Source organism: Eptatretus burgeri, chromosome 11, assembly GCF_056783735.1.
Source record: "Eptatretus burgeri isolate ZD-2024b chromosome 11, Ebu_testis_v1, whole genome shotgun sequence".
Classification (NCBI taxonomy): domain Eukaryota; kingdom Metazoa; phylum Chordata; class Myxini; order Myxiniformes; family Myxinidae; genus Eptatretus; species Eptatretus burgeri.
In genome coordinates, this window is record NC_140971.1 from 94,209,750 (window position 1) to 94,222,723 (window position 12,974).

The 12,974-nt window shown below is 37.7% G+C and overlaps 1 protein-coding gene across 1 annotated transcript in view; it reads left to right on the plus strand.

Annotated features, from left to right (window-relative positions):
• The first annotated feature begins 9,020 nt into the window (after positions 1-9,020).
• Positions 9,021-12,974, plus strand: part of LOC147017680 (calretinin-like) — a 77,565-nt gene continuing 73,611 nt past the window's right edge. The window contains exons 1-2 of the mRNA XM_085847981.1: positions 9,021-9,063; positions 10,568-10,641. Of these exons, the coding sequence (XP_085704107.1) occupies positions 9,021-9,063; positions 10,568-10,641 (117 nt within the window). The remainder of the gene's footprint in view (positions 9,064-10,567; positions 10,642-12,974) is intronic.

Here is a 12,974-nt window from a genome sequence, read left to right on the forward strand (position 1 = left end):
GGGTTTTTTTTTTTTTTTCCAAAAATCTTTCTTTTCGAAGTTTCTTTCACCATTCCATTGTTATTTAACTTTTTAATATCTCACTTGACATCACTTATTGTTCTACATGGCTGTCAGGCAGAAAGGCCCATTGGATATCGACCGAGTAAAAGTTCCATCTAGCTCAGGCCAATAGATATACTGCTCACACACCAAGGGTTTGTTACCATTTTATAAAAAACATATTCAAACACACAAGGACCGAAATCGTATGGGTCAGCCATACCATCCTTATTCTTCACTTCCTTTCATCATACCATCCTTATTCTTCACTTCCTTTTATCATACCATCCTTATTCTTCACTTCCTTTTATCATACCATCCTTATTCTTCACTTCCTTTCATCATACCACCCTTATTCTTCACTTCCTTTTATCATACCATCCTTATTCTTCACTTCCTTTTATCATACCATCCTTATTCTTCACTTCCTTTCATCATACCATCCTTATTCTTCACTTCCTTTCATCATACCACCCTTATTCTTCACTTCCTTTTATCATACCATCCTTATTCTTTACTTCCTTTCATCATACCATCCTTATTCTTCACTTCCTTTTATCATACCATCCTTATTCTTCACTTCCTTTTATCATACCATCCTTATTCTTCACTTCCTTTCATCATACCACCCTTATTCTTCACTTCCTTTTATCATACCATCCTTATTCTTTACTTCCTTTTATCATACCATCCTTATTCTTCACTTCCTTTTATCATACCATCCTTATTCTTCACTTCCTTTCATCACACCATCCTTATTCTTCACTTCCTTTTATCATACCTTCCTTATTCTTCACTTCCTTTCATCATACCACCCTTATTCTTCACTTCCTTTTATCATACCATCCTTATTCTTTACTTCCTTTTATCATACCATCCTTATTCTTCACTTCCTTTTATCATACCTTCCTTATTCTTCACTTCCTTTTATCATACCATCCTGATTCTTCACTTCCTTTTATCATACCATCCTTATTCTTTACTTCCTTTTCTTATACCATCCTTCTTCTTCACTTGCTTTTATCATACCATCCTTCTTCTTCACTTCCTTTTATCATACCATCCTTATTCTTCACTTCCTTTTATCATACCATCCTTATTCTTCACTTCCTTTTATCATACCATCCTTATTCTTCACTTCCTTTCATCATACCATCCTTATTCTTCACTTCCTTTCATCATACCACCCTTATTCTTCACTTCCTTTTATCATACCATCCTTATTCTTTACTTCCTTTCATCATACCATCCTTATTCTTCACTTCCTTTTATCATACCATCCTTATTCTTCACTTCCTTTTATCATACCATCCTTATTCTTCACTTCCTTTCATCATACCACCCTTATTCTTCACTTCCTTTTATCATACCATCCTTATTCTTTACTTCCTTTTATCATACCATCCTTATTCTTCACTTCCTTTTATCATACCATCCTTATTCTTCACTTCCTTTCATCACACCATCCTTATTCTTCACTTCCTTTTATCATACCTTCCTTATTCTTCACTTCCTTTCATCATACCACCCTTATTCTTCACTTCCTTTTATCATACCATCCTTATTCTTTACTTCCTTTTATCATACCATCCTTATTCTTCACTTCCTTTTATCATACCTTCCTTATTCTTCACTTCCTTTTATCATACCATCCTGATTCTTCACTTCCTTTTATCATACCATCCTTATTCTTTACTTCCTTTTCTTATACCATCCTTCTTCTTCACTTGCTTTTATCATACCATCCTTCTTCTTCACTTGCTTTTATCATACCATCCTTATTCTTCACTTCCTTTCATCATACCATCCTTATTCTTCACTTCCTTTCATCATACCATCCTTATTCTTCACTTCCTTTTATCATACCTTCCTTATTCTTCACTTCCTTATCTCATGCCATCCTTATTCTTCACTTCCTTTTATCATACCATCCTTATTCTTCACTTCCTTTTATCATACCATCCTTATTCTTCACTTCCTTTTATCATACCACCCTTATTCTTCACTTCCTTTTATCATACCATCCTTATTCTTCACTTCCTTTCATCATACCATCCTTATTCTTCACTTCCTTTTATCATACCTTCCTTATTCTTTACTTCCTTTTCTCATACCATCCTGATTCTTTACTTCCTTTTATCATACCACCCTTATTCTTCACTTCCTTTCATCATACCATCCTTATTATTCACTTCCTTTTCTCATACCATCCTTATTCTTCACTTCCTTTTCTCATACCATCCTTATTCTTCACTTCCTTTTCTCATACCATCCTTATTCTTCACTTCCTTTTATCATACCATCCTTATTCTTCACTTCCTTTCATCATACCTTCCTTATTCTTTACTTCCTTTTATCATACCATCTTTATTCTTTACTTCCTTTTCTCATACCATCCTTATTCTTTACTTCCTTTTCTCATACCATCCTTATTCTTCACTTCCTTTCATCATACCATCCTTATTCTTCACTTCCTTTCATCATACCATCCTTATTCTTCACTTCCTTTTATCATACCTTCCTTATTCTTTACTTCCTTTTCTCATACCTTCCTTATTCTTTACTTCCTTTCATCATACCATCCTTATTCTTCACTTCCTTTTATCATACCTTCCTTATTCTTTACTTCCTTTTCTCATACCATCCTTATTCTTTACTTCCTTTTCTCATACCTTCCTTATTCTTCACTTCCTTTCATCATACCATCCTTATTCTTCACTTCCTTTTATCATACCATCCTTATTCTTCACTTCCTTTCATCATACCTTCCTTATTCTTCACTTCCTTTTCTCATACCATCCTTATTCTTCACTTCCTTTTATCATACCATCCTTATTCTTCACTTCCTTTTATCATACCATCCTTATTCTTCACTTCCTTTTCTCATACCATCCTTATTCTTCACTTCCTTTTCTCATACCATCCTTATTCTTCACTTCCTTTTATCATACCATCCTTATTCTTTACTTCCTTTTCTTATACCATCCTTCTTCTTCACTTGCTTTTATCATACCATCCTTATTCTTCACTTCCTTTCATCATACCTTCCTTATTCTTTACTTCCTTTTATCATACCATCTTTATTCTTTACTTCCTTTTCTCATACCATCCTTATTCTTTACTTCCTTTTCTCATACCATCCTTATTCTTTACTTCCTCTCATCATTCCATCCTTATTCTTCACTTCCTTTTATCATACCATCCTTATTCTTCACTTCCTTTCATCATACCATCCTTATTCTTCACTTCCTTTTATCATACCTTCCTTATTCTTTACTTCCTTTTATCATACCATCCTTATTCTTCACTTCCTTTTATCATACCATCCTTATTCTTCACTTCCTTTCATCATACCATCCTTATTCTTCACTTCATTTCATCATACCATCCTTATTCTTCACTTCCTTTCATCATACCATCCTTATTCTTCACTTCCTTTTATAATACCATCCTTATTCTTCACTTCCTTTTATCATACCATCCTTATTCTTCACTTCCTTTCATCATACCATCCTTATTCTTCACTTCCTTTCATCATACCTTCCTTATTCTTTACTTCCTTTTATCATACCATCTTTATTCTTTACTTCCTTTTATCATACCATCTTTATTCTTTACTTCCTTTTCTCATACCATCCTTATTCTTCACTTCCTTTTATCATACCATCCTTATTCTTCACTTCCTTTTATCATACCATCCTTATTCTTCACTTCATTTCATCATACCATCCTTATTCTTCACTTCCTTTCATCATACCATCCTTATTCTTCACTTCCTTTTATCATACCATCCTTATTCTTCACTTCCTTTTATCATACCATCCTTATTCTTCACTTCCTTTCATCATACCATCCTTATTCTTCACTTTGTTTCATCATACCATCCTTATTCTTCACTTCCTTTCATCATACCATCCTTATTCTTCACTTCCTTTCATCATACCATCCTCATTCTTCATTTCCTTTTATCATACCATCCTCATTCTTCACTTCCTTTCATCATACCATCCTTACTCTTCACTTCCTTTAATCACACCATCCTTTTTTCAATCGAATTCCTCTCTTCCATGATCCTAAACCTCTGCATTAAAAAAAAACACAAAACCATCCGGTTCATAGAAGGAAATTTTCACACAAAGAGGCAATTTATTATGAAGACTTGAGTGCCATATCATCCTATTTCCTGTACTTGATCAATTTAACTATCTCATATTTTCATTTACTTACATTATAACTTAACATCCAAATTTACTCTTCAAACGAGGAATCATCAAGTTGGTGACCTGCTGTTGTAAAAGGTAAAACAAAAGTTTTCCTTTTTTCTGTGCTGTCCCACAACAGTACAAACTTAATTTATCTGCAACATCCTTTCACAAAAATCTTCAACTTTTTCTTCTTCCATATCATCCATGGTTAATTTATGAATCGTGCCTCAATTGTGTCATCTTTTATTCCCTAAGCATATTAATTAAAACTATTTACCTCTGGCAGCAACGGAAATAGATTGTGTATTAATTATGTTTTATGAGATTGTGTACGAACTATGATTGTAGATACAACAAACGTTTCACTCCATAATCTCATATGGACTGGTGTGCTCCATAATGCAGCAACTCCTACTGGCATCACATTAAAAAATCAATTTTAATTGACTTTGTGTGTCGAGCTACAAACTTACTGATCGTTTGTGATCTTGTTCACACAACACCAAGCAAGGTGCTGTATAAGGGATTGTGTCTTGGTGCTTTGGCTGGATTTGGATTCAAGGATATCCTGTTTTAATCGAGGAACATTGAGATTCCAGGCTTTTGGATGTGCTCAGAATGTGATTTTAAACGTTGGATTTATTTTTGCCCTCCCAACCTAACGCTAAAATAGAAAGCATGATGGACTTATTAAATTATATTGTGGTTTCAGTGCAAGGTGAATCCTGCCTCATTTAATGGCCTTTCGAGTCTAAAAACACCTTGAGTTGTCAGCTTTATAGACTTGGGAGGCTCCCATAAAGATCTTCAGATGGAAAATTAAATGGAAAATATATTAGCATGTAAAAGAGATAGCAGCATAACTTTTTAATATGTGAGCACATGAAAAAGAGAGTGTCAGAACGGACCTCTGGTAGCTTGTACCTGTTGCTGCGTTTGTGCCTGGGGAGTAACTACTGAAATCTATATATTCTGGTTCTTCCTGACGTCTTCATTCCTTTCACACTTCTTTCTACTTTTCCACATTTCTCTTTATTACCTCTGCTGCACCGAAGGTGAAGGAGGTTATGTTTTCACCCATTTCTGTCGGTTTGTTTGTTTGTTTGTCTGTTTGTTTGTCTGTTCTGCCACCAAAGGTGAAGGAGGTTATGTTTTCACCCCTGTCTGTCTGTCTGTTCCTTGCATAATCGAAGATTTTTCAAGTATATTGGTCAGTCGATTTTGTTATTCTGTCTGTCTGTCTGTCTGTCTGTCTATCTGTCTATTTGTCTGTTTGTTTGTCTGTGTTTATCGCCGACAGGTCACAATTTAAAACCAGTCTTCTCGAAACTTCACCACATGGTCGAGTTTGTCATAAGGAAGAAGCCTATTGTTTTTGAAGTCAAAAGGTCAAAATGTCAACATAGGCCAAAGGTCAACAGCTAAGGTGGTATTTCTAAAATCCTCAATTTTTGTCTAATTGACTTCAACTTTGAAGAGGATATATATTTCAGGTCACTGAATTCAACCATCAATTATTTTTGAGGTCAAATTTGTTTCATGGATTTTGCAAGTATCGTGCTCTGCACGACTTCGTCTTCTTGTTACTGATGAAATCTAAAGATTTCGTAAGTATATTGATGACTTCCGTCCTCTGTTTGTTTGTTTGTGTGTTTGTTTGTGTGTTCGTTTGTGTGTGTGTGTTTGTGTGTTTGTTTGTCGGCACGATAACTCGAGAACAGAAGAAGCTACCAATGTCAAATTACACCACGTGATTCAGGAGGGTGATGGCTAGCGCTGATTAGATTTTGCTCAAAATCGGTCAAAGCTCAAGGTCACAGTGAGGTCAAACATAATTCCGTAAATTCACGTGGAGAAATGGAGTATTTTTGCTTCGGTCGACGTTACGAGTTCGTTTTAACTTCGATTTTAATTTTGTCTTCGGTTTTTGCGATCGCTTAGGACGCTTAACACTCGGTTGTCGAAATTCTGGTAAAAATCGGATGTTTGTGAGACGTTTTAAGATTGTATAACAAATATTTCACTCGCCGCGTCACGGCTCGTCACGTGGTGAAGCGCGCTCGAGCAGAGGCGTCGTTGATCACGTAAAGGTTTTCCATGTGCGCGCTAACGGTGTTTTCGATAAAGATGGTGTTTAAAAGTCATTTTTTTTTATCTCAATAAAGGTTATCGTCGCATGCCTGATTCGCTAAGCCGTCGGATTATGTCAAGATTGTTGATGGATGGCCGAATATTACGGTTTTGTGACTTTGATAAAATAATATTAAATAATTGCATGGAGAAATGGAGATTTTTGCTTCGGTCGACGTTACGATTTTTGATGGTTTGGGAGAGAATCATCATAGAAACTTCTGGTTTTCATCGCTACCTTTTCTGGAGACAGCTTTTATTAGACAAGGTCCGAGGTCAAGTTGACGATTTCGTAAGTACCCGTCTATGACTGCTTGTTTGTGTGTTTGTCTGTTTGTTTGTTTGTTTGTTTGTGTGCAGGATATCTCAAAATCTTGTGGAGGGATCCAGATGAAATTTTGTGAGCAAGTTGGGTGTGTGACAAGGACGAACCGATTAGATTTTTGGTGAAGATTCGGATCCGGATCCAAGTACTAGAATTTTTTCAGTGATTCTTCACCATTGAGAGATCGGGCGAAACTAATATATAGCACAATTTCTCAAAAAGTTGGAGACGGATTCGGATGAAAATTGGTGGACAGGTTGGGTGTGTGGCACTGACAAATTGATTCGATTTTGATGAAGATCCATATCCACATCTGGATACGAGAATTATTTAAGTTTTTTTAAGTCATTCTTCGCCATTTATAGATTGGACCAAAAACGATATAGTACTGTACAGTATCATATTTCAAAAATGTTCGCATGGATCAGGCATTACATGGCAGAGGTATGCGCTCCACCGAGTGCCCCTATCGTTCTTTCTAATTCTTACTTTTTCTTCTTTTTTATCTTTTGCTTTCTATTCCTCCCTTTCATTATCTATCTCTCCAAGGAGAAGTGAATTCTTGCAGAAATTTTTCTGCAAGTCTAATTTGGCTGCGCTTTGATGGGTTTGAGGGTTGTGGAGTAGCGGCTGAAACCCGAATCCTATCCAGGTTCTTCCTGATGACTCCATCTTTCCTCTTTACTTCTTCCAGTCCCTTCTTGGTCTTTTGTTTGATTACCTATTCCTTACCTGCTACAGGTTTTAGGTTGGTTTCCTCCAAAGAACAGATGAGAACATAAATCTGCATTTCTGATTCGGAGATCCCGTGTGCATAAACAATGTCCGATGGTGTTTTTTGCCAAATACATCATGTTAAAGCCATTATTTATCTATATACATTTTTTTTCAATTCTTTTGTGTGTTTTGTTACGGATCAGTAAAATACTGCATGATTGGAAATGCGAAGGTGTTCTGTGTCAAAGGCAACTTAAATTGAGTATTGAGTTGTGTGATGACTGTGTGAAAGGACACTCGTGCAGACAGTTGCAGGCATGTGTGGAGCTCGGCAGAGAATAGGAATGTCAGCATTACTTTGAGGACTGCTTTGTTGAGGCTTAAGTGTCCGAATAATATGACAGCTATACTCTCACATTAAAGAGGAACTGACTGGGAGAAAGATTTGTTTTGGGACATCCTGCTCTGGGCCAATGGTCAAGCCTTTGGTCAGTCTTGGAATGCAGACTTTCTGTCGCCTGGTTTTGGATTGATGTTGTGCTCAATATAATATAAGACGAGGTGCGAGCCATTCGCAAGAGGAGGAATTGTGATGTGAACCAGAGATGAGCTCGAGCAGAGTGCTTGGGACTTTAAGCGGTGGGTGTGAGGTCAAGTTCATTTTGGGAAAGTGAGCTGGGCACGGCACAGGTCCGGCTGCGACGGCTGCGGGCGCTCTGCGACAGAGTGTGCGCTTTGACCACAGTCCCCGAGTCTAACCAATGGCAGCTTTGCGGATGCGGGTCAATCCTGCCTGCTGACCAGTTGAGTTCACGAGAAACCAACGCAATTCTGCAGGTGTCACGGAACCGACATCCAAGCAGACAATCCTTCTCTGGGCACATCAACAGAAAGGCCTTGCTCATCCTCCTCCCAAGGCATCGCTGGGCACAGCATGATCCCTAACTGCAAGTAGTGGACACGGATTCATCTGCTTCCTTCGTTGATATGAAAATCACCCTCTGGGGACTCCCGCCATGTGGCTAGCCGATCGGACGTCACTTCCTGTGCACCTGTGTGCCAACCTGAGCAACCAAGCCTGCTTCGAAATTGAAAGACACCAACTTTGACAAACAACTCACATCCCACTGAAGTTCTGTGTTAAGATGCACTGGATAAAGAAGTAGAGGGGTACCGCAGATAAGTTGCTTACCTTGGAGTTGTGAGGGAATTCATTTAAACGCGTGTGTGTAACCTTGAGGGAGTTTTAAAAGCATTGAACGTGGCATGTGTTACGGTGTGGCGTTTTACAGTCGTTGAGTGTTTTTTTTTTTTTGAAATCACTGTGATGGAATCTTATCGAATGGTATTAGCATTTGAGGGCTCGACAGTAGGGATAAATAAATTTAATATTAAATATCCTTCTGTTTCATGTCATACGCTGGTTTCACCTGGTACGCAATAGACAGGACGCATCATTGTGATCCACGACATTTTTTCTGCCAGGTTCCCCTTCGGGCAATTGGTGCACTCGCTCTGATGTATCGAGTGAGTGCATAACAGTTTGTTTGTGTGTTTGTATGTTGTACATTATTCTTTCACGGCCAAACCGTAGCACCTATATGCCCCAAATTTTGGATGTAGGTACTTCAGAATCCGGGCAAGGTTTGTCCTTTTTGACGTCACTGAAGGCCACTATAAAGTGCATATTGGGTTGTGAAGTCAGGCAGTGCTGCTGAAGGCAAAAGGTAACCACCATGAGGCCAATAACTCCATCGCTTTTTTAATATCCAACACGTCCCAAAACCACTACCGAGTTAAGCTCACCCGGCCAGGACATTTGGAATTAAATTTCGCATCAATAATGTGACTGAAATATACAGAGTTGCCATCTTTTTTTTGAACTTTTACCTAATTTGAAGGTCATGACCCAATTATAGACATTCTAACATTTTTCACCATAACTCAACTAAAGTGTGTTCGATCGAAACTAAATTTCCTTCATTAGATAGCCTAGAGTAAGTCGCATTTAAGTTTAATTTACATCGTATCTCTACGGGTTAAAGTTCAAGGTCTTCCATCCCGAGGAGTATTATCCCAACACTTACGTTTTTGTCAGTTTTTTTTTTTCTGCCAATATCTGAGGACTTTCAGAATGAAATTTTTCATCAATAATGGGAATACAAAGTATGTGGGATTGACATAAGTTTTTGACCATGACCTGATTTTTAAAGTCATGACCCAATTATAGACATTTTCACATTTTTCACCGTAACTCGACTCAAGTTTCTTCAGCGGAATAAAATTGCCCTCCCTAGATAACCTAGAGCAAACCACATTTTGGCTTCATTTACATCATACCCCTCCAGGTTAAAGGTCAAGGTCCTTTAACCCTTGGAGTGCTAAACCACCATTTAGGTTTTTCTCCACTTTTTTCTGCCCAATGTCCGAGCTGTATCTTGGATCCAGCTGGGACTTTCGGAATGAAGTTTCACATCAATAATGGGAATAAAATTATGCGGGGTTGACAAAATGTTTTTTGAACTTGATCTAATTTTAAAGGTCATGAACCAGTTAGACATTTTAACATTTTTCACCATAACTCGACTAAGGTTTGTTAAGGTTTTTGTTTTATAATCGCTCAATTTTGCCAATGCAGAAAGTCAAAGACTGCGTTGTCTTCCAAGATGTTCTTGCATCATAATGGTGGACCTGCACTGAAGCTGTGCACCCGATATGTGATTTGTGTCCTTGACCCACTTATTTTGGATTGTGACCTGATTAACAAAACAAACATTTTGATCATAACTTAAATAATTTTTCTGATGTGAATTTTATGGATAGACTGTATATGGGGACACATTTTCTTTATCTGCACTCTATTCCTAAATGTTGATGGTCGAGGTCATATGGGTCAAGGTCATATTGTTCAATCTGAACAAAATATGGTCATCATTGGATCACGGGTGAAGGGAAAGTCGGGGACGATCGCCGAAGGAAAGCGTCCGCCTGTCATGGGAGGCTTACCCTTAGCGATCGCTTTGTGAACAAAGATATCATGTTGTTATTTCAGTTTCTGTATCTTGCAGTAATATGTTTCATTAATGGCCGATGTGGACCCTTTAAAATGCCGACGTTACCTTTATATTTGTTTTTCTTCTTGTTTCAGGAAATGGATTCATCGAAGGAAAGGAGCTGGAAGATTTCTTCCGTGAACTTGCACAGGCCAGACATGAATCGGAGGTCGTAAGAGAATTGGAGATTTCTTATTGAAAGAGAGATATATATATATATATATATATATATATATATATATATATATATATATATATATATATATATATATATATATATATATATAGATTTAATGTTATTCTCAGTGTGGTGCATCATAATACAGCCCAGCAAATATACAGTAGCATGAATGCTATAAAGTTGGACGTAAGCCATGCTTTTAAACATTTGCTTGTCGTGAGATCTGAACAGTGTAACCTGCCTTGTAAGTTTCATGTTGAAAAGCTATGAATATCTGCCGAGTTAATGTGGACCTACTCTATGCTTTCTGTCATGTTTTCTTCAACATTATTTGTACATCTGTGATGTCCTTTTAGCTTATCTTGTTTTCCAAAGTGAACTTGGAATTTTTACATCTATCAGAGAATTCTGGTTCTTATCGTAAAAATTCCAAAACCATTTTGGGATTAAAAAAAAAAAAAGTTTTTCTTTGTTTGCTGATAGTTTTCATGCTGCGGATAAAATGCTTCAGAATCGAATAGTTGCTTTCCCATGCCACGTAAAAAGCTTCCTCACTCAATCTGGGCTCCCAGCACAGTTAGTCCATTATCCGAGTAATCTAAGTTGCGAAGTTAAAGTCATGAATGCTTCACATGACACAGCAGGTTTGGTTTGGTGCCTGATGATTTGTGGGTGTTTGCACATTCATGCCCGTTTGAAAGAATTCACATTGTCCTCACCTTTTAAATACGAGCATTCTAATAGCATGCACTCCTTCCTCTTATGCCATTTACCATGATGTTTGGTGGCTTTTGTAGCACGTATATGTGGTCAAAGTCTTTCAATATCTTGTCTGACCAAGCCAAACGTTTGATTGGAACTGATTTTGGTTGGAATTCCGAATTTGGCCAGGGTACTAACAATAACTCGCTTCCCTTTGGAAAGAAACACCATGGGATATTTACTTCAACATGCACCAAATTAGATTTTCTTTTTCTCAGGAGTTGCTTCCTTGCTTGACGCTCAGCAGTAGGGTGCATCAAACGCCCCCTTTTTTGCGAAAGTTCAAAAAAAACATAACGGCGATAGGACAGATGTGTTCGAATACATGAAACAACATTTCTCATTTTTTTTTCAGAATTTTCGGTCATCATCTTGGGGGTCCACATCGGGGTCAAAGTTCAGGCACGCAGCTGCTGCGCATTTTTCAGAATAATCGTTATTTTTCACTGTATAGTGATCAAAACTTGTATCTGGTGGTGAAATAATTCTGACATATCGATGTACTGCTCCTTTGGTGATGTTCCAGTGATATAGAGCCAATCAAATTTTGTGCCCTCAGCCTTATTCAGTGAGGATGTTCCAAGTGCAGAGAAGCGTCGACTGGCTGACCGTATCATCTCTGTCAAGCCTGATAGAGAGGAACTTGGACTATTGCTTATTCGGCGCTTTGGTACAGACTTTGGAAAGCTTCACTTCCCCAAGGACATTTACTTGACATCTAGCCTATCTGACTTTGTCTCGGTTGATTCTTGGTTTGTGTTTCGAGAACTTGAACTGGACGATTCATTCTTAACGTATGAAGTGAGTGAGTGGGCAACACTTCCAACCGATGTGGATTCAAAATCTAAAACCAAAGCACGAAGTGTAACTAATGATGCGGTTGAACGTCTAATAAAACTCGGAACGGACTGTCTTGGTGCAGCGAGGTCTGAAGAACACTTTCAGAATGTGCAACAAGTCACTGAGAATGACAGTAAAGAGAATCCAAACCTCCGGAAATGCTTGAAATTTGATCATTAATGATATTATATGAGTACCTTGATATGAATACACATAATTCTTGGTAATAAAGCTGTGAATTTGACAGAACCGAGGCATTTGTTACTAATTTGTTGTTTTTTTCTGGGGAAATCACCAGTTTCCCGCTTCTCCGGCAAATTTCCCGGAAAGTTTGATTGGCTCTATATCACTGGAACATAACCAAAGGAGCTGACATCATCTGACATCGATATGTCAGAATTCTTTCACCACCAGATACAAGTTTTGATCACTATACAGTGAAAAATAACACTTATTCTGAAAAATGCGCAGGAGCTGCGTGCCTGAACTTTCACCTCAATGTGGACCCCCAAGATGATGACCGAAAATTCTGAAAAAAAATGAGAAATATTTTTTCATGTATTCGAACACATCTGTCCTATCGCCGTTATGTTTTTCAAACTTTCGCAAAAACGGGGGTGTTTGATGCACCCTACTCAGCATTTGAAAAGGAAAGAGCATGGGGGAAAAAAAATCCCATCGTTCAGGCATAGGGTCCATGAGGAGGAGGAAATTCCTCC